At 34.9% G+C, this 26,984-nt stretch overlaps 2 protein-coding genes across 8 annotated transcripts; both read right to left on the bottom strand.

Moving 5' to 3' along the window:
• Positions 1 to 123: 123 nt before the first annotated feature.
• Positions 124 to 6,305, bottom strand: LOC108476602 (protein ROOT HAIR DEFECTIVE 3 homolog 2-like). 4 transcript variants are annotated; one of them, XR_008284312.1, is made up of 12 exons: positions 6,144 to 6,305; positions 5,981 to 6,037; positions 5,564 to 5,722; positions 5,411 to 5,478; positions 4,594 to 4,672; positions 3,800 to 3,967; positions 3,525 to 3,649; positions 2,478 to 2,926; positions 2,217 to 2,377; positions 2,029 to 2,129; positions 1,427 to 1,913; positions 124 to 1,135 (listed from the first exon to the last, which is right to left on the bottom strand). XR_008284312.1 is itself a non-coding variant. In XM_053029917.1 (8 exons), exons 6-8 carry the CDS (start codon positions 3,882 to 3,884, stop codon positions 2,633 to 2,635), a joined length of 504 nt encoding a protein of 167 aa, XP_052885877.1. In that variant the 5' UTR covers positions 3,885 to 3,967; positions 4,594 to 4,672; positions 5,411 to 5,478; positions 5,564 to 5,722; positions 5,981 to 6,037; positions 6,144 to 6,305; the 3' UTR covers positions 2,200 to 2,632. The 4 variants fall into 4 exon arrangements, 1 of the variants encoding a protein (XP_052885877.1); XR_008284311.1 differs by having other exon boundaries at positions 2,217 to 2,926; XR_008284313.1 differs by lacking the exon at positions 5,411 to 5,478 and having other exon boundaries at positions 2,217 to 2,926.
• Positions 6,306 to 16,327: 10,022 nt separating this feature from the next.
• On the bottom strand, positions 16,328 to 20,223 carry LOC108476603 (protein ROOT HAIR DEFECTIVE 3 homolog 2-like). 4 transcript variants are annotated; one of them, XM_017778862.2, is made up of 8 exons: positions 19,701 to 20,209; positions 19,004 to 19,070; positions 18,770 to 18,872; positions 18,226 to 18,296; positions 17,295 to 17,358; positions 17,146 to 17,211; positions 16,999 to 17,046; positions 16,328 to 16,509 (listed from the first exon to the last, which is right to left on the bottom strand). In XM_017778862.2, exons 1-8 carry the CDS (start codon positions 19,852 to 19,854, stop codon positions 16,441 to 16,443), a joined length of 642 nt encoding a protein of 213 aa, XP_017634351.1. In that variant the 5' UTR covers positions 19,855 to 20,209; the 3' UTR covers positions 16,328 to 16,440. The 4 variants fall into 4 exon arrangements, with proteins under 4 accessions (XP_017634351.1, XP_017634350.1, XP_052885876.1 ...); XM_017778861.2 differs by having other exon boundaries at positions 16,328 to 16,527; positions 19,701 to 20,203; XM_053029916.1 differs by lacking the exon at positions 16,999 to 17,046 and having other exon boundaries at positions 16,328 to 16,527; positions 19,701 to 20,223.
• Positions 20,224 to 26,984: the final 6,761 nt, after the last annotated feature.

Below are 26,984 nucleotides of genomic sequence, written 5' to 3'. Positions count from 1 at the left end.
TAAATCAATAATTATACAAAATATTTTGAAACAAGATTTACTTACCAACAATTAACAAGATACATAAAGCATAAAACTTAATATAAACATTGTATATAACAAAAATAGTAATATAGGCAAGTGTTTGAAATAAACAAAGTATAATTTAAAATTGGCGAACAAATGGTATACATAAATAGATTTAAAGGGAAAAATATAAACATGTTTGCAAAGGAATTCAAATAAGTAATTCAATTAAATTATATATATATATATATATATATATATATATATGAAATAAAGAAAATAAAATAAAATAACAAAAATAAAAAATGAACAAAGGGAATACAAGAAATTAAAATCAACCTTTTTTTTTTTGCTTTGGATTTTTGATCTCTCTGTGAAAATACAATGTTTTTTTTCTTTTTTTTTATCCCTCCTTCCCCTTTACATTTGATTTTATGATGACTTTTATAGCCTTGTTACAATTTTTTTTTTATTATTTACTATCTTTTCTTTTTACAAGTGGTAGACAAAAGAAGACTAAGGCGGCGCTTAGGGCGGCACATAAGGTGAAGATGTTAGATTTTTTTCTTTTTCTTCATTTTTTATTTTTTTATTTTTTATTTTAGGTTGTATTTGAGCTTAGGATATTTTGAATTTTAGTTGAATTTTAATATTTGGACTCCGATTTTATTGAGCCGGGGTAAAATTTGGTCATACACACACCTCTATGTAGGACTGAGTGAAATCCTGCATCCTGGACTACTTTTCTGTCTCATCCCTTTTTTTTCATTTGAAAGAAAAATTTGTGGACGAGGGAGTAGCTTACCCTATTTTGTTATAAATTTTACCTGAGATTACCTTTTTTTCAAGAAAGTTCTGCTTCTGGAATTTTTCTACTTTCGTGTGTTACGTTAGGGCTTGAGTACTCGATACCACCATCAGATGTTGAAATGTTGGATGCTACAGATGACTCTGGAATTGAGTCGGTTGGATTTGGATGACTTTGATTCTTCAAACTCTGAAAAACGAGTGAACATTGTTGCCTGGGGGGCTCAGCAGTTTGATGCCCTTGAGCCTCTTCTGCAAGTCGCCTTAGAAGATTCATGATGGTGGGAAGAAACCTCGACGAGATAGAGATTAGCCCAGCCAGCTGGCAAGAAGGCAAACAAAGAATCTAGATCAGTTTCAAACAAGGTTATTCTGATTTAGGGCAACTAGACAATAGATCCTGATAATCTTTGGTCTCACTGACTGAAGAATGGATCATTTTCAGAAATAAAAAACTAAGCTATAGGTCCAGGCTTTCAATTCCAAGCAAAAAAACCTAGGATTTTGATTGAATACATGCCATGTGCAAATTCACATTTGAAACAGTAAATCACAAATCAAAACTACAAGAAAATTTGGCAAAGAGACGGTGCATTTTCTCTTCCATACTCACAGTGCCATGTTGAAACTGCCCTGGGATGTCCATCTGAACCCACATCGCTTTTGAAAGTAAATACACAACAAATAGACCCATTAGATAGAGAGGATTCCTGTTTGCGAGAAGCATTATGAGCACAACAATTAACATGATAGTAGAAAGTAAACCAGGAAAACCCATGCTAGTATTTTGAATTATGCTAGGAATCAGATTTCAGATATATCCAAGCTGAACCTGAGGTCTTGCCCTGTAGGTTCACCCACTGCCTTTGAGCACGGCAGTCCCCGAAGACTACTAATACCAGCTCCTGTTAAAAGCCAGGGTCTTCATCCCTTTAACCCATCAAAAACAGAACTAAAATAGGAGGGGATGAGATGAACCATGGACTCTAGATTAGATTAAGTTACCTTAAAAGGAGCATAAATTCATTAAATCCAAGGACAACCATTGCCACAATTGCCCATGGGGGAGGTAACCAGCTGTTACTTTGCTTGTAAACCTCCTAAGAAAAAAACAAATTCATTAGAGATTGCACCTAGACAATGCCCTTGTTATGTCATCTTCCTCCAAAAGTAGCATTAGCCACAGCCAACCAACCAGAGCCTTAGATAACATACCTGCGCTGAAATAGCTTAACTGTATACTCAGTCTCTGCTTTAAACTGTCTCTACAATGACTTGCATTGAACTGGTGTGATCAGGATACTTTTTGGAGAAACCTGATGCATAAGTGACTTCTAAATGTGTATAACTTCAGCTAGATAAAGTGCATATCATATTATAAAATTAACCAACCGAACCATTACCTCCTCCCATGAACTAGAGGCAAGAGGGTCTGAAGTAGTAATACTTCTGTCCACTGAAGATACAGCAATCACAGTTTATTCCACAAGGGATGAAAACAGTACGTTTTCAATTTCTGGTTTCCCGTCCAATCGAATGGCATAACAGACAACAAACTCAAAGACTGCAAATATAACAATAGTAAAAAGTCTCAGATCCTTGATGCAGCATGCAAAATGATGATAGACTGAAAGTAGCACTCATGACATAATCCAGAAAAATACAGCAGTACGAGCATCCTTAGTAATTGTCTTAATGTCTTCCTTTCCAGTCCAAACTCTTGGCATTGAATCATTGTCATGACTGAAGACAGTTAAGAACCTGATACAGGCAAGAAAGCCATAAATATGACAGATTATTCTCATCAATACTGCCAATCTTAAGGAATATGAAAATTAAGGTTTTCCTGCCTATCCTTCATGCGGATCAGAACTTTTCCAGCTTCTTCTCTTGCTTTCCTCTCTACCACATTTCTCGCATAATCCTTCAAATCTTGCAGCATTTTCTCAACTGTCGATCGATCTAACCCAAAACTAGAAATGGCAGCTGAAAACTCTGATAGGGCAATCTCAGTCTCACGTGTAAGAAGCTTTCTTATTGAAGCCCAGGTGTCTCTTCCGGCATTATCAAATAGAGACTCCACTGGTTCGGATAGTGATTGACCAAGTTGTTTCTGAATAACAGTAAAATGTCAACTTTTTGCTTATTTGACTAAAACAATGGTGAACAATAGAAGGAATGCCCACTGATGAAAATGTCATAAAACATTGAAATGATAACTAAGATTACACTTTTACTCCTAATGTTAGGGCCTATTTTGCCTTTAGTCCTAAATATTTGAAATTTTCTGTTTCAGTCCTAAATGTTATCAAATCATAATAACACTGTTGTTAAATGTCAAATGGATTTGACAAGGGAAAGTTGAATGGAGTTAACAGTAAACAAGTAGCAAATCATGGCATGCCAATAGCTCATCAAATGTGGCCATTAAGACATAACTTCTTAAATAAAATAAATGAATGGTCAAAGTCAAAAAGTGAAAGATGGAATGCCATTATTTGCCTGATGCACCCTTAATGCCATGTCAGTTTTTGTTGCCTTCTTTGGAACTTTAGGACTAACGATGCTGAAAATTGAATACATTCAGGACAGGAATAGCAAAGTTCAAAAGTTAGGGATTGAAAGTGAAAATTTCACAAACACTGAGAACCAGAAGTGTGATTATTCCTATTTAAAGAAAAAAAAGCATAATTAGCCCTAAATATAATTACCTCATAGCTAACCATCAATTCAGACAATTTTGCATCTTGAACAGATAATGCATGTGCATTAATATCACGGTGAAGTTTTTCCTTTACTTTAGAAGCATCCCAATTAGCCTGTTTGATGGCAGCATCTATAAGGAAAAAGTGAACTGTTAAAGCAGATAAACAAGTTGAACAAGACTCAGTACTTCTGGAGACCATATTATTCTTATTATAGTAATTTAGACTTGCTTTGTGTAATTCACTAGGGTAAAGTGTATGAAAAATTTCTATTACATTACCTGCACATCCTTGGTCAAATTCAAGCATACAAGACTCAGTACTTGTACAAATAGAAGCTGCAAATCCTTCTCCTTTACTCAGCATCTGTTCCAATATTGACTTGAAATCTTCACAAGTGTTTTGAAGTGAAAATGTCCAAGCAGGTTAAGATAAGCAGGATGCACAAACTGCTCAATTCAGAAGAGTACAACAATCAGCAGAGGGAAGTTTTTTTGCAATATCAAAAAATTCAGCAAGATTACTCATATGACATAAAGTAAACCATTTGAAACCCCTACAGACACGAAAACAATCCTAAAGCTAATGAAGAAGCAAAAACTGGAAAATTCTCACTCAATCTACCTTACACAGATAGCCAGCAACATTATTATATTTAATCGCTAATGCATATGAGGCCTTACAAGGCTTATATGTCAGAAGTTTAAAACATTATGTTTAACTGAAAATGCATGTCTAATAGGTCTTATAATTATTTAAGTTTTACAATACTTGGAACATGTATAAGGCCCTTCAACCATCGTTATGTTTCAAACAGAAAACTGCTTATATTAGCCGGACATTGTTACACATCCATCCTCAATGATACTTTAAATTCACGATGAAAAAGGCACTAGGACTCCAGTTTCAATTCCCTAGATCAACATAACTTCAACCACCTCCATTAACAAACAAAATTAATTGGTAAAAGCCACAAACTGCTTGGAATAAAAAATTAAAAGTTCAAAAATGAACTAGATGCACAATCTACTTTTTCAAACAAAATAAAATCATGATGATGATATGTAGTGCTTACATCTAAAGCTTTTGATTCCAGTTGTTTCCGCTTTGCATTTCTTACACCATGATCGAAGTAGAATGTCTCTATGTCATATCTATCACGAAAGAAATTTGGAGTGTACTAGAAAGATTATGAACTGAAGGAAAAATAAAAGAAGTTCAATATGAATCATAAATTTATGAAATCATTAATTAAATATACAAATAAGAACCACCCATTGAAGTTTGTGGATTCAAGAAACCAAAGGCTAATAGCACAATGTGTACACAGAAAGTCATAGTAATTACAACAGATCTTTTCTCAAAGATTATCCTTTTGCATGCTGCTAAGTAGTTTATCCCACATCTGTTAAGTATTGGGTTTTGTTTGGCCTTATATAAAAGTTGGGACCCTCCACTCAAAAACAAATGGCTTTAGGTAGGATGCTTAAGAGGGTACCAAAACCTAATCTCTGTTATGCTGTTCCTCCTACCTAACCCTATGAGGTTGACAAAGGTAGCTATTTAACGTAAAGACCTTTTGAGCTACATGTGAGGGGAGTGTTAAGTGGTGTTATCCGCATCTGTAGTATTGGGTTTCGTATGGTCTCATATTAAAGTTGAGCTCCTCCACCTGTAAACAATTGGTTTTAGGTTGGATGATTAATACATACAATTCAAAGCATCAAACAACAATACATGCCTAAAGTAGGTTTCTAGGATAGAGCTCAGCCTTCTCCCAAAACCAAACACTGGTCCACTTTGAACAACTTCTTCCAATGCTAGCAATCCTACTCAAAATTTACTAACCATTACTAAAATGGAGCATTCAATCAAGCAAAGTAAAAATGTACCTCATTAGAGGATAAGTGATGGAGTTTCTCATTTGCAATCTCTTCACAACGCACTATGGCAACCATTACTTGATGAAAATGATGGAAAGACATTAATTATATGATAAGGAAAGAAACACTATTCAGATAGAAAGATAAGGATGAAGAGATAACCTTGTGAGCAAGAAGATCAAGATCCTTGTTCTCTTTTATAACTCTCCATGTCTGTTGTGCACTAAAAGAGAATCCGGCGGCAGGGACAACACCCTGTCTATCACCAGCAAATCCTCCCAGAAAAATAGATTTGAAAAAGTGCTACCTTAGTTGAGCAACCTGCATGAGAGAAATTTAAATGCTAGTTTAGCATCAAGGGCCAGGATTCTACTCACTCTCCCTCCCCTCCCCTCCCCTCCCCTCCCCTTCATGCCTTCTTCAATGTACCAAAAGGATAAAAAAATGGATCATGATGCCCAAAACCAAGTATTTGGATAAACAAAGTAATACGAAAAGAGTTAAAAGCAGTATCCAAAAGTCAATCATACCTAAAATTTTGAGGCATAATAAACTTCAGTAACAAGAGAGAGAGATTACCTGCTCTTTGAACAAATCCTCTTTTTCTTTAAAGCTTGATAAAGCAGTGACCTCCACCTTCATGTAAAAGTTCAAATGGTAACCAATGCTTATAATAACTATGAACGACATAGAACTGAAATGCAAAGGTGATTAGGAAACAGGAAAATGGATATCTACTTACATTAAAGAATTCACTGAGGGGAGTATCTTTATGGGACTTAGGTTTACTAACTGCATTCCATATCTGCAGTAATACACACCAATTAAAATGTTGAAAAAAAACAGATAGAAAGACAAAGTGAGAGAGATCAAGTGGGTAGAAAGGAGGAAAATAGAGAAACCCATACGCAATGTTACTGTCGAAACCATTTTTTTATTTTGAAAAACGAGGGTCGACACCTTGTAAAATATTTTGTTTTATTAAAACATCAATTTTGGCCTACGAAATTTAAGAAAACAGGTTCAGGAGTTAGTTACGTATGAAGAAGGATTAGCACTCTCGTAACGCCCAAAATTGGTACCTAATTGATTAACTTATGTATTAATGTCGAAAAATTGAAAAGATTTTAAAAAACGATCCTTTTTATTTAAAAGAAAACTTGAATAAATCGAATTGGATGATGTTAAGACTTCTTATTTCGAAGAAATAAAATGTCACACTCAGTGAGTTAGGACACGACATTTGAAACCTTTGAAAATAAGATTGTCTTTTGTTTCTTAGAAATTCTTACCTCGAGACAACAAGATGTCACATCCAGTAAGTTAGGACACAACATCTCGAATTCTCGAGAATAAGCTTTTTATTTGAAACTCATGAGTTTCAATTTTAAAAGGGTATTCGGTTATTTAGATCAAACGAAGAAACCGAAACTCAGTACGTTAGAGCACAATTTCTTGAATTTTCAAATACGAAATATTACCTTTATTTTAAAACAAAATTCCATGAATCAGGTGAAGGTTAATGTAATGCAATTTGATGAAAAAAAGTACGATACTAAATTGCATACTAGAATAACAAATGCGTAATGCGAATGGTAATGGTAATAACAATGAGGAAAATAAAATGGAGTAAAGAAATAAAACAACGAAACTATAAAAAGAAAAAAATAGGTAAAAACTAAAAAACCAAAAAATAATAGAACCTGAAATAAACCAATAAATAGATGCTTTGTAAAATAGCTTAAATAATAATAATAATAATAATAATAATAATAATAATAATAATGATAATGATAATGATAATGATAATATTAATATAAATAATAAGTAATCTAAAACTTAAAAGGATTAGGTAAATGAATAATAAGATAATCATAAAAATGTCTAAAAGTAAGGATAATGATAATAAGTAAGTAAACACAAACAAATGATGTAATATATATATATATATATATATATATATATAATGGAATAATAATAATGAGGGCCAAAAACATAACAATGAACTAAACAAAATAATAAAAGGGAATAGTAAATGAAATAACAAAAATACTAATAAAAATTTAATTAAAAATTTAAAGTAGGCTGAATAAGAAAAAATATTAAGTAAAATGGTTTTAAAAAATAATAATAATAATTATAAATAATAATAATAATAATAGTAATAAAAAGGTAAAAAATAATAAAATAATAAAAATACTATTACGTTACTACTAATAATAATAAAAAAAAAACAATAATATTATATAGAATAATAGTAAAAGTAATAAATAATAATAATAATAATAATAATAGTAATAAAAATAATAATAATAATATAATAACAATAATAAAAATAACATTCTCCTCCTCCCTTCTAAATCATCGGTCCGGCCTTGCTCCGATTCTGGGACCTCCACGCTCCATCAGTCAGGCGCCACCATACAGATGGTAGGCCTCAAAAAAACTTTTTTCGGAAATTTTAAAATGGGTAAGCTTCTTCTCCTTTATTTTTACTTTCGTATGTAAAATAAACAAAATAAAATTGAAAGATAAAATAAAATAAACAAAGAACTTCAAACGAGAATAGACGAAAAAACACCTCTTTTGCTTTGATTTTTTATTAATCTCGTGTATTTCTTGTATTGAAAGTCTCTATTTGAATCTCTCTCTTTTTTTCTCCAAAAAAAAAAACCCATTTACAATAGTTTTGAATGGCTTTTATAGTCAAATTTTACAACTAATTGCCTTTTTCTTTTTGCAGGCAAGTGGGGTGATGGAATTAGTGGGGTGGTTTAATAGTTGGTTTAGTGAGGTGTTAATTGGATTATTAATTTATTTGGTGTTTAGGGCTCTGCTTGTTGGGCCCGGGTAAAATTTGGGCTCTATAGCTACCCCTCTTTGCTCGTTGTCATGTAACGAGAACGAAGCAAAGACTTTAAAAGGGCCAATTTTGCCTAGTCTTGCCGAGTCTTGATTTCTTTTGTGCTTCTTTTCTTCAAGCAGGCTTGTTCCAAACCACTGCATCTTCAGGAGTGTAGGAATTGGTGCTTCGATCTGCTCCAATGTTATTTCAAGGAGAAGAGATTTGTAGCTTCGATATACTCTGCTACTGCTGAGAGAGATAAGATCTATAATCTTCGGCCTGTTCACTGCTACTCAAAGAGATAAGGCTAGTCGCTTACATCTGCTTCCCTACTACCCTGGGAAAATAAGATTCGCCGTCTTTGATTTGCTCCACTACTGCTTAGGGAGATAAGATCTGTAATCTTCAGCCTGCTCCAATGCTGCTCAAGGAGATAAGGCTGGTGGCTTAAATCTGCTTCCCTACTACCTCGGGAATATAAGATTCGTTGTCTTTGATCTACTCCACTACTACTTAGGGAGATAAGACCTACAATCTTCAGCCTGCTCACTGTTGCTCAGAGAGATAAGTCTAGTGGCTTAAATTTGCTTCCCTACTACCTCAGGAAGATAAGATTCACCGTCTTCGATCTGCTGCACTACTGCTTAGGGAGATAAGATCTGTAATCTTCAGTTTGCTCCACTGCTGCTTAAGGAGATCAGGCTGGTGGCTTAAATCTGCTCCATTGTCGCTATATGGAGATAAGATTTGCCGTCTTCGATCTGTTCCACTACTGCTTAGGGAGATAAGATCTGCAATTTTCAGTCTGCTCTACTGTAACTTCAGGGAGATAAGACTTGTATCTTGAACCTGCTCTACTGCAACTTCAGGGAGATAATGCTGGTTGCTTAAATCTGCTCTATTGCCGCTACATAGAGATAAGATTTGTCGTTTTCGATCTGCTCCACTACTACTTAGGAAGATAAGATCTGTGAATTCACCGATGTTGCTACACCGTCCTCTAGGAGGCATGTCCTGTAGACTCGGTTTCAGATGTCTATGTTTATACCAAATGATTAGGATGCTATGATCAGAATGAATCAAATGTTCCTAACCAAATGTTTTATGAATGATATGAATGCAGAAATGTCATAAGAATAATTCCTTTTTAAATGCTTAAGGTGTCATCGCTCGTTGTTCATTAGGGTTCTGTCACTGATGTGCTATTCTGCTTTCTTTGCTCAGTTGGTATCTTTGACAGAAAATTCAAAGAAATAATCATCATTTACTCAGTTGGTTTACTTTGCTGCATCTTCAGGGAGATAAAATTTGTAGTTTCTTCTATCTATCCCACTGCAACTAAGGGGTATAGGATTTGTATCATCTTCAATTTATCCCACTATAACTCAGGGATATAGGATTTGTGGCTTCTTCAATCAATTGATCTGGGTAACACGACCAGATACGTATGTAGGAATCTAGAATGTCATTTTTTCGAGAATGATCCCATTTTAATGCTTGGGTTGTTCATTAGTTGTCGAGGTTGTATCACCGACGCAATATCTTTTCTCTTCGTTCAACTGATATCTTTGACAAGAAATCCAAAGAGATAGTTACGATTTAGACTCCTGTTCTCAAACATTTCCAATCCTTAAGTTTGGTGAGTTCTAAACAACAGTCCTATTTCAGGTTCTTATACTATTTAGTAACTTTTCAGAGTAATATGCATAACTTCTTTTGTGAAAGTTTTATTAGTCCATTAATCATTATTTCAATACAAAATGCTTGAAAAAAATCATAATAATGGATAAGAAAGAAAATAATTAGGAGCATAGCTCAAAACAAAATCAAAGATGGCAAATGCAATAAGAAGGAAATTTATTGAGAGTGTATCTTGAAACGAATAAAGTAATTAAAAATAGTAAATTCAATATGGGTAAAATGAAAACTAGGTGCCCAAATATCGTAGTCTGAGCTTCTCTGTACGAACTTTTTAAGGACCATTTTGAGTTCGACATGTGTTTAGGAGATCTAGAGTACTTTGTCGATGCTCCAAGATATAGCATACCTCTTCCTTGTTAATTTAGGCATAGCAAGACTACCGCACGCCCCACTTTTTATTTGAAATTGCCCTTTACGAGTTTTCAATTTAAAACCCCTTTGGCCTCAAAGCGCCCTTTGCAGGTTTTCGCCTTGGCCTCTCCTTTTTCTTTTTTTCTTTTCTTTTTTTGTGTTTTTTCCTTCTTCTTTTTTTGAAACTTCTAATTGTGACTGAATCTAAATTCACCGAATTGGGCAAGTCCTATCCATCTCGGTAAATATTAATGTTCCTCCAAAACAGACCTTCTTTACTACATAAGGTCCTTCCCAGTTTAGCATCCACTTTCCTCTAGAGTCCTTTTATATAGAAAGGATATTCTTCAACGCTAGGTCCTCCTCATGAAATTCTCTAGGATGACCCTTTCTGTCGTAAGCTCGCATCATTCGTTTTTGGTATGTTTTGACCATGACGGGTAACTTTCAACCTCTTTTCTTCAATTAAGTTCACTGGATCCTTTTGCTTCATCCAATTCTTGACTCAATCGGAGCTTGGAGAGAATGAATCTCAATTTCAATGGGCAAACCGCTTCCATTCCATAAACTAATGAAAAAGGTATTGCCTCGACGAAGGTTCTGACTGGCGATCGATAAGCATAGAGGGTGAATGGTGACTTCCTATGCCAATATTTACAAGTCTCGATCATTTTCACCACGATATTTTTTTTTTTGCCTTTGCTACACCACTTATTTTAGGGTGATATGGTGTCTGGTCTTAAACAGATTACGAACTTTCGATATCATGCTGTTGTGTATTATTAGATATGATCATTTCTAGTATTCATTGTCGGCACATGATCTTTTTTTTTACGGAATTTAATGATTGTTGACTTTGTAACATTGGCATATGAAGCGACTTTCTCTCATTTAGTGAAGTAATCGATGACCACAAAAATGACTGTCCGCTAGAAGCTTTTGACGAGATCGGCCCAATAATATTCATGCCCCACATAGAGAAAGTTTATGAAGGAATGAAGGAGGCACATAAATCTTGTCTCGATAAATTTGGTATTTATGACATAACTAATACGATCCCCTTTCATGGTGGACCAGCAGTACCCGAATCTCATGATTTGTTTGGCCATTGTAAAACTATTAGCATGTGTTCTTCAGATACCCTTATGGACCTCTTTTAAGATTTTCTTAACCTTAACAGTAACCACACGTCTTAGTAGCCTAGGCGTATCTTAATACGATCATGTGAAAACATCTTTGAATTTTTAGAATAACTCAATGACGTTTCGCTTTGTCTCTATGGTGATATAGGCTCCGATCTTTGCCTTTTGCTCACAATGTCCACTGACCTTTTGTAATGTAGGATCTATTTTTCCTCTTGTTCTACAATCTTTTAACGAATCAGAAGATAAGTTACAATCTCTGTCATCTTTCAAGTCCTGAGATCTCCCTAAACACATATCTCACCCAAAAGGAAACTCTGAGTTAGTGACAGCGTCATTCACGTCATTGATATCTAGGGACCTGTTGTAGGTACGAAGGCTGATTTCAAAGAATAAATGATTCTAAGGATGATTATTTGTATGGTATGATCATGGATGAATAATAAAAGCATATTTAAAAGACAGTCCAAAGAACAAAAGAATATGTAAAGAATGAAAGAATATCTGCTAAAAAAGATGCATTTTATTAAAATAAAGATTTTGGACACAAACCTATTTCACAAAAGGATTCTTATTGCTTCTAGGTTTAAAGCAATAAGCATGTTTTGAATATTACCTTAGATTAGCTCTAAAAATACAGAGATCTCTTCCACAGTCCCATTGTTTAAAACGCCCCTAAGTGTGTAAGGGTTTGGAAACTTTTATTCCCTAATTCCCTCTTCGGATATGCCATTCAGATTCCCCGATATTTCCCTCTAGGCTTTTGACTTGCTCAAGGCATCGCAACTCTTTTGCCCCCAGTTTCATATATCGCATTCACTGTATTGTCAAAGCGATTAGGTTCTGAGGAATCGTCGAACTTCAAAATTCCCATTTCAATGAACCTTTCGACCAAATTTTTAAATGTAGTGCAGTTTTCGATTGAGTGTCCCGTTATTCTCGCATGGTGCTCGCATTGGGCATTCTTATTGTACCATTTTGGGAACGAAGGTTGCACGGGTTCTGAATAGAACGGAGACACCACATGCACATCAAAAAGATTTTGATACAACTCTTTATATGACATCGAGATGGGCGTAAATTTTAGCTTTTTTGTATTTGGCGTCAAGTTGCATTCCTGCCTTGAAGAGCTTTAATAGCTAGTGATTACAGCTCTCGACTGACCTACGTTGACCAATTTGGAAGGCATGCTCACGATGTTCACTTCATTTTTCTTACTTCTCAAGGCTGACCTTTTAGTGCTTTCTCCCGCATCTATCCTCCAACTTCTTACCACATTTTCAATCATCTCACCGGTCATTACTATATCTGAAAAGCTCGAAGTAGCACTTCCCAACATATGGTTAATGAGCGAGGCTTTTAGAGTATTGATGAAAAGCATCGTGGTCTCCTTTTCCAAAAGAGACGCCTGGACTTGTGTTGCTACCTCTCTCCATCTTTGGGCATATTGCCTGAAGCTTTCATTCTACTTCTTTTCCATATTCTGTAGGATAATTCTGTTGGGTGTCATATCTGTTACATGGCTATACTGCTTCATAAAAGCTTATGCTAAGCCCTTTCATAAACTGATTTTAGCACGACTCAATTGATTGTACCATTTAGCTACTGACCCAATCAGACTGTCTTGAAAGCAGTGGATTAATAATTGGTCGTTATTAACATATCCTGTCATCCTTCGACAGAACATTGTGATGTGAGCTTCAAGACAACTAGTCCCATTGTACTTTTCAAACTCTGAGAGTCTTAAATCTTGGCGGGAGTACTAGATCGGGGACCAAACTCAGATCCTTGGCGTCAATCCTACAATAGCAGTCAACGTTCTCCATTGCCTTAAATTTCTCCTCCAACCACCTATACCGATCCTCGAGTTGTTTTGGCTGTCCCATCTTTACTTTTTCCCTTTCATCTAGATCAAAAGTTAAAGGATTGGTTGGATTACTCCCCGGATTGGAGCCTGAGCCTATCGAGTAATCCAGTAGTGCCGAGGTACGGCTTGATATTGCTAGGTTCTGATAATAGGTACACATTGCAGACATGTTTGAGAATTTACCAGGGTGAAACCTGGAGGGTAGAGAGACTCCTCATTGTCCTCCCCAGCATTGATCATGAAGCTTTTTCCTTTTTATAGCCTCTTAGTCAGCAATTAGGACAACTAATTCATAATATTCCTTTGGAACTCTAGCACTTGGTCCCTCATATCTTGTTGGATCTTCGCCAGTTGCTCTTGTATTTTCATTTGTAATTGGTCTTGCATCTCTCTTTGAAGTTGTTCAAATCTTTCCAATCTTTGGTCCATATCTTTTATCTTAGCACGGGTACTGTAACAATGCTTAGTTGGTAAGTTTTTATCGGTTTTTAGATTAACTGAAATGATTTCAATTGCTTAGGGTCCTTTTATAAAAATCTAATACAAATGATGTAATGCAATGCTAATGCATGGAATGAATGCAAAAAAAAAAGAAGAAAGAAAAGCGTTGATTTTGAATTCAATTCTATTAGAACAACTTTTCTAGAAAACAAATTCATTTACATAAAACGAATTACATATGCGGCCCTACCTTCATATTCCAGGCGAAGACACCGATCCCTTTCCTTCTTAAAAGTCAAATCTCGCAAACTTTCAATAGATGTCTCCACTAGCTCTTTTTTACAAAAGGATGAAATGCTAATGCATGGAATGAATACAAAAAAAAGAAGAAAAGGCGTTGATTCTGAATACAATTCTATTAGAACAACTTTTCTAGAAAATAAATTTCTTTACATAAAACGAATTACATATGCGGCCCTGCCTTCATATTCCAGGCGAAGACACCAATCCCTTTCCTTCTTAAAAGTCAAATCTCGCAAACTTCTAATAGATGTCTCCACTAGCTCCTTTTTGCTTGATCTAGGCCGCGATTTATTACTCACCTATCCTCGCATTGCTTCTTAGCTCCTTTAAGAAAGTCGGGACATGACGACTCTCAAATAATCTTTATCGACTTGAATCCTCGGGCAATAAAACAAAGTTTCGTTTTCTTCCGCAAACTATCAGCCTTCTTTTGTTGTGTTTACATGGACTATATTCAGAAAACCGTATTATAATAGACTTTATCAAGAAATTTGTTTTTGCTGTTTTATTTAGTAATCGAATATGAATCAACACCTCCTTTCTATGATGATGTAATGCAATGTAGTTATAAACAAAACAAAACACGTTAGCACAGGAGAAAAAAAAATATAAAACACCTATCTGTGTGACCACTAAAATTTGGCATGGCTCTCTACCTAGGGTATGCTCCTAGGTCTCTCTATATGTGGTTCGTATCTAAAGTAAGGGTACCTGAACCAGCAGATTCCTCGATTCTCATCCATTATAGGCTCATACAGATCAAGTTCAGTTCAGGGGAATACATTTCCCTATGGCCATGCAGAGATAAAAATCTCACGAAGACATAGGTACGGATGTATCCTGGAAGTAATCCACTAGCCCATGCGGAGGTGAAAACCTCACGAAGGCATAGCTTCTCACTCCCACTTAAAGGTGTAACCACAACAATCATGCAATGCAATGCAAGAGTATTCTACTAGATTCAAACAACAACAATTATGGAAATCACAAACAAATGCGACAAAAGAATCATGATTTTTCAAATCAAAATTTTAATTTTCGATAAAAGGACAGAAAATAATCAATTTTACGACCTAACTCTTTTATCATCCCCAGTAGAGTCGCCAAGCTGTCGAAACTATTTTTTTATTTTGAAAAACGAGGGTCGACTTTAAAACGAAAAATAGAGTCACCACCAATCCTTTTTGTTTAGGTGTGAACGGATCACCTTGTAAAACATTTTGTTTTTATTAAAACATCGATTTTGGCCTATGAAATTTAAGAAAACAGGTTCTGGAGTCAGTTCAATACGAGAAAAGATTGGTACCCTCGTAACGCCTAAAATTGGTACCTGATTGATTAACTTATGTATTAATGTCAAAAATTTGAAAAGATTTTAAAAAACGATCCTTTTTATTTAAAAGAAAACTTGAATAAATCGAATTGGATGATGCTAAGACTTCTTATTTTGAAGAAATAAAATGTCACACCCAGTGAGTTAGGACACGACATTTGAAACCTTTGAGAATAAGATTGTCTTTTGTTTCTTAGAAATTCTTAACTCGAGACAACAAAATGTTACATTTAGTAAATTAGGACACAACATCTCGAATTCTCGAGAATAAGCTTTTTATTTGAAATTCCTGTGTTTCAATTTTAAAAAGGTATTCGGTTATTTAGATCAAACGAAGAAACTGAAACCCAGTACGTTAGGGCAAAATTTCTCGAATTTTCAAATACAGAATATTGCCTTTATTTTAAAACAAAATTCCATGAATTGGGTGAAGGTTAATGTAATGCAATTTGTAAAAAAATTACGGTACTAAGATGCATACCAAAATAACAAATGCATAATGCGAATGGTAATAACAATGAGGAAAATAAAATGGAATAAAGAAATAAAACAAAGGAACTATAAAAGAAAAAAAATAATAGGTAAAAACTAAAAAAACCAAAAGAATAATAGAACACGAAATAAACCAATAAATAGATACGTTGTAAAATAGCTTAAATAATAATAATAATAATAATAATAATAATAATAATAATAATAATAATATTAATATAAATAATAAGTAATCTAAAGCTTAAAAGGATTAGGTAAATGAATAATAAGATAATCATAAAAATGTCTAAAAGTAAGGATAATGATAATAAGTAAGTAAACACAAACAAATGATGTAATATATATATATATATATATATATATATATAATGGAATAATAATAATGAGGGCCAAAAACATAACAATGAACTAAACAAAATAATAAAAGGGATAATAAATGAAATAACAAAAATACTAATAAAAATTTAATTAAAAATTTAAAGTAGGCTGAATAAGAAAAAAATATTAAGTAAAATGGTTTTAAAAAAAAATAATAATAATAACACTGTTCTCTTCCCTTCTAAATTATAGGTCCGACCTTGCTCCAGTTAGCGGACCTCCACGCGTCGCCATTGGCACCATCGTACACAGCAGCTGGACAAAAAAAAAACTCTTTTTTTCGGCAATTTCAAAATGGGTAAGCTTCTTCTCCTTTATTTTTACTTTCGTATGTAAAATAAACAAAATAAAATTGAAAGATAAAATAAAATAAACAAAAAACTTAAAACAAGAATAGACGAAAAAACACCTCTTTTACTTTATTTTTTTGATTAATCTCATATATTTCTTGTATTGAAAGTTTCTATTCGAATCTCTCTCCTTTTTTCTCAAAAAAAAAAAAAACTTTACAATAGTTTTGAATGACTTTTATAGCCAAATTTTACAACTGATTGCCTTTTTTTTTTTGCAGGCAATCTTTTTACAAGCAAATGAGGTGATGGAGTTAGTGGGGTGATTTAGTGGGATGGAATTAATGGGGTGGTTTAATAGTTGGTTTAGTAGGGTGTTAATTAAACTGTTAATTTATTTAGTGTTTTGAGCTCTGCTTGTTGAGCCTGGACAAAATTTGGGTTTTACTGTTACCTTTTGAATATCTTCTCTCGGGATAGGCTCCAAATATTCAAGAGGGGTCTACATAAACAATCATAAGGGAAAAAGAATATTTCAAAGGTTTTAGCAGAAAGAATGACAAATTAGTTTAGAAGAAAACGAAATGACATTAGTCCAGACCTTTGTTTTGTCACGTACAACAAACAGTTGCGTTGTTTTCCGGGGGCTGAATAAACGCATCATAACCTAGATTAAAACAGCAACAAGACTATCAAGCACAATATAAAGCAGAAATCCAGACGACAACAGGATTAAGTACACACTAGTACCTGAAAAACTGTTTTCAGAAGTGGTTTGTTGGCAGCCTGCTCCCGACCAATATCATGACACCACCTATATCAATATCCAATATATGATTAATATCTAGCTTTATTTCTCGGATCCTCTCCCAAAAAAAAAAAAAAAAAGGTGTCATCAGATCCTGATAAAAGCCAAACGCCCAAACCCACACCTGACCATTGAAATGCACCAAAAGAATATTAAAGAATGGATGAAAACAATGATGTAAGAACTATGATTTATTTCGATAGATCAAATTTTAGAAATTGTGCTATATTCCTAATGATTCTAAAGATTTCATATTATAACATTATTTATTTTTAGTTCTAGTTTATTTGAGATCAAAACTAGAAAAGGAAAAATAACACCCCCACCAGAGCCATTAGAGAGGAATGGAGGCAACAGACATTCATCTCTACTGCTAGAATTTGGGCAACTCACTCAGGCCAATCAATTTATGTTTGGGTACGCACGATATTGAAAATTTTACGCTTCACACATCCTCGGAGAAAGTTTTTAAAAGGTCCATGTTTTGTTCATCCAGTATACACAATTCAAATACCAAGAATCCAAAAAAAATAAAATGCAAAGACAGGCTAAAAGGATATTTAGTGTTCTAATAAAATCCTGAAACAAGAGCAGTACAACTCTTTCACTTTTGAGACAACAGACCCTTTATTCTTTTCACTCAGGCTAAAAGGATATGTAGTGTTCTAATAAAATTCTGAAACAAATGCAGTACGACTGACTGTTTCACTTTTGAGACAACAGACCCTTTATTATTTTCACTCACTAGAAAGTCCAATGCTGGTTCATTGCAAAAATTTCTCCAGGTTACATAGTTTGAGTGCTGTAAGCTCCAATAAAATGCACATAACCATCAAATGCATGAGGCAATAACGGTTCTATTTAGATAATTACATGTTTATTAGCACAATATCAGCAATGGCCAAAGCAAAAAGGGCACTTTGTTTCTCAAATGTAGTGTCATCCTGGAAATGGGGGGAAAAAATCAGTGAACAAATAGTAACAAAGAAATGCACCTGATGAGACAGAAATGAACAAAACTATTATTTAGTTGGCATTTTTTAAGTAACCATTCATATATTGAAGTGTCCATTGTAAAACCAGAACACCAATATGCTTCCAAGTCAGTCTGTATTCATGTGTGTTGGTTTCTGGGAGGGTGAGTTCAGGGACTAAGGCGATGCACAGCAAATAGGAATTGAGATATACATTCAGTTAACCCCCCAAGCCAGTATAGATGTAGACAAACATATATTGCCAAAACAAAACAAACTCTGAGGAAATTTAACACCATCAATTTGATACAAACTTCATTGTTACTGATAGAGCCTTCTCCATCCCACCATCCCCCCAAAAAAAAAAAAAAAAGAAAAGATGAAACAACTTTAAAGCCCTTTTTATCTTCAACAACCAAAATTATTTTAAAAAGGCTAGTTACCTCGCCTCTTTCTCTTCCATCAGTACCTTCCAAATCCATGGCAACCGTGAAAGGATCTATGCCAACACAGTTTGCAATCCAAATACCCTTGGTAGTTTGACTCCTGCAATGAAATTATGTCCGTTAGCATATAGTGAAAAAGAAGAAGCAGAAAATGTACATAAGAGAGAAATAAGACAGATGTAATATTTATTCCTTTTGAAGCCATAAAATATGAAAAATTAAAGAACAAACCTTCCTCTGAATGCATCCATCTCCCTAAAATTTGTCTGGAAAAGATGATTTAACAGGTTGCTCTTCCCTATCAAATAAAGATAAAGCCTTTTAGCCTACAAGACACATAGATAGCGAAAGAGTTAAAACAACATGCTGGCGTCCCCTATAAACCACGTGCCTATGGGATTAGTAATGAAACTAAACTTCAGAGAAAAATCAAGAATTTAACAGTCATGCATAAAAAATTTATAAAGCAAGGATTAATGGTAATCACTACATTAATATTCAAGCATTAGCCATTCAAAACGTTTAGCTGAAATTTTCTTATAAAATCCACTAAATTTCACTTGTCTAAATTACACACCATGAGAAAGTCACGGCACGAAAATTTTGAATGAAAAGATTTTCTTACAGAGATTGTAAAGCCGAATTCAAACAAACACAGTCAATCAGCTTCACTCAAAATTTGGTATCAATTTAGAGTTAACAGAAGAGAACCCAGTATAGTAGAGAAACTCGATTTGCTCGCCTAAATTAAGTAATCGATTAACTGAAAATTTAACTAAAATAAATGTTGAAAAATATATTATTTTACTAGAATTTAAATAATAACTAATCCAAGAAACTTCGAAGATCTAAAAATCGACATGCAGGAATCAGAGAAACAAAACGTAAAAAGGAAGCGAAGGTTGAAAGGAACGGAAACGAGACGCACCGCTACTTTGGGGGCCCATGATAGCTACGACGGCATAAGAGAGGCCACAGTTAGTGAGCTTAGTGGTCCGAATGAAGTTGTCGAGTCCAACTACATTGAACTCTCCTTCTCCATCTATCAATTGAGTGGAGCAACAGTGGTCTATTTCCGCCATCCGCGAAACCGGATCAAGGATTCCCCAAAAAAAAATTCAAAGATAGGTCTCTAAACACAGAGTGAAAGGAAGCAAAGTAGGTCTACGTTCTCCTTATTTTATTTTATTAAACACAGAGATATATCGAAGGAAAATGGGTAGAAAAGGTGATGCGTAGAGTTGATGGATCCAAAGAGAAACATCCGCCTTGTCTGTGACCAGAGATTACAGTCCCTCGGTTTGCGATAATTTCTTTTTGTTTTTCTTTTCTTAACCTTTTGTAATAATGGAAATCTATTTTGAATAATTATCACTCTAATAATGGAAATCTTAATTGGGTTTCATTTGGTGTAATTTGGATTGGAGATTTCGGTCAATCTAATATATACCGGAAAATTGGATTGGAGATTTCGGTCAATCTAATATATACCGGAAAATTCTATGACAACATATTTAAAGTATAGAAGTATTATCTTTTTAAAAGAAAAAATACGTATTACAATGAGCTAAACTAGGCCAAAAGCGTTGCTATTAATATCAGATGCCAATAAATGTAAGAGATCCCCGGGAACCACCTCGAATAGTTGAACGTTATGGTCCTTATCAGACGTTATTTTAGTTAGCGAATCCGTAACTCTATTCTCCTCCCTTGAAACGTACCTAATTCTCTAATATTCGATCGAATAAAGTATTTAAAGAATCCTCCTTACCAAGGTTGAAGACGAATTTATTGGCCGGCTTTCTTGAATGATTTTGACCACTTCTAAGTTATCAAATTGAATAAACACTCTATCCAGACCCCGTTTTTGTACAAGAGTAAGCCATCTAAAATCTCTCAAAGCTCTGTTTCAAACACTAAACAAACTTCAAATAATGATTATAACCCAAGATCCAATCACCATTTAGTTCCCACAACACCCCCGATAGAAGCTATGTTAGAAACCAAATTAAACACCCCATTAGTATTAAAAAAAGCAACAATTACTTGACAATGGTAGATGTGACTCAATTCCTTGCTGACTAATTGAGGTTTTCTTGTGCACCAAGATATATTGTTTCTCCCAACTAATCGATGATTTAACAATTACAAAGGTGTACCAAGATAGACTCTAGAAGATGAATAAATTTCTATTTTTCTAGATTCGCCAAACAAGCAACCTAAAAAGAGTGACCCAACTAACCCCCCACATTAGATAAAACATAAGTTATCGTTTAAATTATATTCCAACCATTCAGCTAAGTTTTTGGAGAAAAACCTGGAATGTTGGCCAAAGGCCACAACCTGAAGCCGATGCAACTGGACAATCTCTAAGCACATGTAAAACATCTTCCTTCCCATGCTGACAAAACAAACAAGAGTCATCGTGACCAATTCCCCTCCTTACTCTTTCATCATTAGTAAAAAGTATTTGTTTAAAAGCAAGCCAAAAAAAGAAACGGACTCGTTGCGGCCCTTGATACTTCAAAACGATTTTCTAATGCCTGTCTTTGGGATGCTAGAATCTCTCCCTGATAGTCCAATAAGCACTCTTTATTGAAAACGATCCCATCGAATTGTTTAGCCACACTAAACGATCTAACCACGCATCTGGATGAGGCAAAGGAATACTCACAATTCTTTTAATGCAATATTCCGAAATCTATACCCTGAAAAGGTCAAGGTCCCATGATCCCTCAACTATTATCATTTCACTAAGCCGACAATCAAACATAATATTTTCAAAAAAAGTGATTTGTTTAATCAATGGCCCTAAATGAGGAACCTAGGAGTCTTTCCAACACCAAATAGATCTACCATTCCCCAATGACCAAACAATATTCTCAAGCAGTAAAGGTCATACCTTAGCAAGAGCCCTCTAAAGAAAGAAGCATCTCCCTCGCGCAATATTCTCCAACAGTCTCGCTTTCATATCGTGTTTAGATCTAAGAACACGAACTCATGAAGTTTTATCTTTTCTTAGTAGCACAAACCCTATCTTCATAAAAAAAGCCTTATTTTGGTCACTTAAGTGGCTAATGCCGAGACCTCTATAAGAGCATGGCTGGCATATAGACTCCAAATTAACTAAGGCCATCTTCCTTGAACCATTAGAAGATCCCTAAAGTTCCTAACAATGTACTCAATCTCCTCATAGATACTGTAACACCCCAAATGCAGTCCGATGAATCAGACCAGAATCTTAGGTGCTACCACACAAATACAGTGTACTTAAGCTTAATTATTTGAATTACAAATGATTCCAGCTACTAGATTTCAATCTTTTTAATAAAATACAAAAGTGTAAACAATGAGGAAATTCAAATAGTATACATAGAGAATTTAATTACAATTAGAATTGAATTGATACCCTAGTCTACATAGTTATTCCCCTCGATTGAAATTTCCATAATTATCAGCTCAGACTCGATTTCGCCATCAAGCTCGCTCTGTATGCATAATAGCCTAATATGCCACTTCTTTGGCGTAGCCTAGCGTTATCCTTCCAGGCAAAGACCCTTAAACCCATTTAAAACATAACATGCAAAGATAAGTTCAACAAAACTTATTGAGGTAAACACTATTTACCTGAATCATACTTGCACACCGCATTTAATATTTCAAGAACCATCTTGTTGCTCTTATTCTTCATCGAGTTTCTAATAAAAGCTACCTCTACTTCCATTTCTTTATTCACGTTCGTTACCATACCTTACTCTAAGACCATTTCCTTCTCTTCAGTGCCTTTGAGACCTTACCTACATTATCCATTCACTAAGCTATAACTTCCTCAAACTTCAGGAAGAGACCCATACACAGGTAATCGATGCTTCCTTTCAAGCGTATCATGTTTACGTTAATTTTTGATTACCTCACTATATCTCTTAATTTCAATCTTTGTATAAATCTTAATCATATCAAGTACCTTACCATAATACCCAAGATACATTTTGAGCTTACTGATCTCATTGTTTGCATTTAGGAGCAGTAAGAAATATGTCTATTATTTAGTATAGAGTTTGCCACAAAAAGCGTCCTTCATGGTTAAATTCTTGGGAGCCTTTCTAGAATACACCACAGGTGTAGCCTATTCTATGTATGTCGTGAAAACTTTCTCTATAGTATTCACCATAGAGGATGTTCCTTTCGAACCCGCCACAAGGGCATATACTTTATTTTTTTTGCCACGAAGGCTCTAAGTCTAGAATCTGCCTTCATATTGTTCATTCCCTATTTGTCTATAATTTCATTCCTTCATAATGTGTCATAGAAATCATTTCTTTCTTTTAGAGTTCATCACAGAGGCGTTTCTTTTAGAATCATGGAGGCGTTTCTTTTTGAAGGTTTGCCACAAAATTCATTCTTTAGAGTGCACCACAAAGGTACTATTCACAAGATTTGCCACAAAGACTTTCATTTTTTTAGATCGCCACTAAGGCTTCCATTTTCTTGCATTTTCATGATAAGGATTTGCCTAGACTCACATTTTGTAAGGTTTGCCCCTCACTATTCGGGGTCATGCAGAGAACCCCATTAGGTAATAACCTTCCTTTGGTTTTTTCCATATGATGCCATAGCCCACTAGCTATGGTCTTACACGATATGGTTCCATGGCCATGGGCTTTTCTTTCAAAGATCGTGTTTAAAGTCCCGACGGACCCCTTTAAACTCCACTGCGGTGTACAAACCTGAACACTTAATAGACCTTTCATGCATTAGTACCAACTTAACATATATCTCATCTTATGCACTCCAGGTATGTTCTTACAATCATATCCCCGACTCCAGATTTCTTATCATATACTCTATGCTTATCAGATTCTTACAAGCTATACATGAAAATCTTATCCAGCATTCATATATATACATACGCATCATACCATTCTTTTCTAATTTCAGTTCATGGTTCATGCAATTCTTCATAGGAGTATCTAGAATACACAGTATATAACTTATAAAAGTCAACTTAGGGACTCACTTGACAACTTCAGATAGCAACATGGACCCAAGATCTAACACTTAATCAAGGACTACAACAACCACTGCCTTATAAAACTATAGATCACAATTAAAACCCAAACACATAACCTTTATAATCATTTCAAACTCTGATAACCCCTGTACAAGGCCTTACTTCTCCATTCACTCATACAAATCTACTTAGATCCATAAAATTTACCTTGGCATGAAAATATTATTAATAAAATCCAGGGTTTCTGATCCAACTTCAAGGGATACTTCTGATTCCTCCAGCCTTAAATTTTAATATTTTTAAGAGAGAAAAAGAGAACTCCCTTTATTCAAACTAGAAAACCTATTAATATAATCTAAGTCTTTATTGGAACTTGACAAATGTCTCATCATAATTGAATTGTATTATCAAAGCCTACAACTTCTGAGAAACCTAATTGAGTATTTCCCCTAGTCATTTAACTATTCTGGTTCACGTTCGGTTAGATCCTAACCAATTTACCTTGTAACTTAACTTGCACAGTACCATAGAAAAAGGGTGCACTATACCTCTAACATCATACCCTTAATACTGGTTTACTTGATTACATCCTATTTCCAAAAAATCATAACAATCTAGCAGAGAGTCTTTATTGACTTAAATACATTATTGTATCCGCTAACTCAATTCGCCCGAAGGGGTACTTAGGCGAATACCTTTTTGTCAAACATATTTCTATCAGACTGCGCTAGACCTTATGCCCACCAGAACTGAGGTGTTACAAGTACCATTTGGAATCATCATAGATTGCATGAAAAAAATTAAGATTAGATAGGGGGACGGATTGTGCTAAAGTGACTTTTTCCGCTAGAGAAAGTTGTTTGGCATCCCAGCTAAGCAACTTACTTCTAACCTTATCAACCATAAACCTTAAGGTATTGTTAGTTACTCTTTTATGGAATAAAAGTACACTCAAGTATGTTCCCAAACTGTCCACTTTCTGAAAGCTAAGCATAGTGCTTATCCTACCATTCATCTTCTCACTGACTCCATCAGAAAAGAAAATATTCATCTTACAGCCATTGACTTGATGTCCTGAAAAGTTACAGAAATTGTTAAGAATTTCCTTAAGAATACGTGCTTGTTGTAATTCAACTTTAGCGAATATAACCAAATTATCAACAAAGAAAAGATGAGATAAAGTTGGCCTCGATCTATATAAACGAATAGGACTCCATCTACCACTAGAGATAGCCGACTGAATACCATGTCCTAGCCAGTCCATACATAACACAAAAAGGAACAAGGACAACGAACACCCCTAACGAATCCTTCTGGCAGGTTTAAAATTTTGTGAAGGAACAATATCCCACAAGATATGCATAGTGGAATTTGTGATTTTTGACATAACAACATTCCTCAAGTATCTCAGAATAACAGCTACTTGAAGGGATAAGTCAATGAAATCCCATCTGACCCTGTCATATAATTTCTCCAAGTCGATTTTTATAGCCATCCATTTTTTATTATTTTTATTCCTTCTTATAAAATGAATGAATTGCTGTAAAATAATAATGTTATCTGAAATATTCATTCCCGTGAAAAAGTCAGCTTGCTCTTGAGAAATAATTTTAGGGAAAATCAACTTGAATCGATTCGCTATGATCTTGATGATCAACTTGTATAAGACAAAACAAAGACTTATAGGCTAAAATTGAATTAAACTCTTGAGATTAGAGAACTTAGGAATAAATACAATAAGAGTATTGTTCAACTCTGAGTCAATGTTACCAGTATTGAAAATCCTTTTAACCCAATCACAAACATTCCTTCTAAGGACTTTCTACTAGTTCTGAAAGAAAAAAAAGCATGGTACCCATCACTCCCAGAGTCCTTCAGAGGAGCCATATCAAATAGAGCATTTTTAATTTCCTCATCCGTAACCACTCTTTCCAAAAATCCTGATCATTTTACTCAATCTAAGGAAACAAACTAGGTGGAAAATTATTTATCTAAGTAGGTGTAACATCCTATACCCGTAACCCACGCCAAGGAGGAGTCAAAGGCATTACCTAACTTGATCTCATGCCTACAACAAATCTCAAGTCACCGAGACTCTATTCAAACTTAAAACTTTTTCAATATCTACCTTAAACTTATTATTATGGGCCTACAAGCCCCAAATCGATCATTGAAAGCTATTTGGAGCCATTTCAGGTTCTTAAACCAACCTTAAGAAATTTACCTTTAAAACAGGGCACACGCCCTTGTGGAAGAGTAACACGCCCGTGTGACCATTTCGGCATAGTTGTGCTGATGGCCCGTGTGGCTCACACGGCCTAAGCATCCTAGGACACTCCCGTGTCCTACACCCGTGTAGAATTAATTTCTAATTCACACCTATAGGGGTTTTCACACAGCCAGGCACACACCCGTGTCATTGGCCCTTGTCCCTCACACGGCCACGACACGCCCGTGTCCTAGCCCGTGTGCAAAAATATAAACATTCTGTTTCTGACGTCAGCATGCTCATAATGTCACACGGCCAAGGCACACTCCCATGTGCTGGGCTGTATCCTCCACACGGTTGAGACACACGGCCGTGTCTCTGCCCGTGTGTTTATTACATGTATGCTAACTTGAAATTTTTACGTGCAGGAGACACACGGCCGAACTACACACCCAAGGGGCAGATCGTGTGTCACACACGGCCTAGACACATACCCATGTGTCTACCCGTGTGGACAATATAAGGCTATTTACCAAGCCTCATTGCCACCCTTACTTGCCTATTTCCATACAAATTCCAACCAATTCTAAAACGAGCACAATTTCTAAAATCAAATCAGCCAAAATAGACATTCATTATCTCATGATAATGCATCTTTTATAAATTCAAAATGAATGTTAGCCATCATTCAAGACATAATACAAATTGAAGGGCTTTTAACTCAAGCTAACGCATTTGGCCGAATCTCAAAAACACAAAATAATATGGTCTAAGTCTTATACATGCCATAATAAAAAATATAAATTCAACTATACCGAATGCTTCGGTTGATAGTGTGATCGATATCTCTAACTTCTGGTGATCCTTGAGCTAGATAAGCAGCACTGTAAGGAAATGGAAAGGAAAGAGAGTAAGCATAAAAACTTAGTAAGTTGCATATAAGTAAATACACAACAACAACATTTTATCAATGATCCACATGCTCATGATAC

This window comes from Gossypium arboreum, chromosome 6 (assembly GCF_025698485.1).
Source record: "Gossypium arboreum isolate Shixiya-1 chromosome 6, ASM2569848v2, whole genome shotgun sequence".
NCBI classification, from domain to species: domain Eukaryota; kingdom Viridiplantae; phylum Streptophyta; class Magnoliopsida; order Malvales; family Malvaceae; genus Gossypium; species Gossypium arboreum.
Note: the sequence above shows the minus strand (reverse complement) of the source record. Positions and strands in the feature narration are given on the sequence as shown.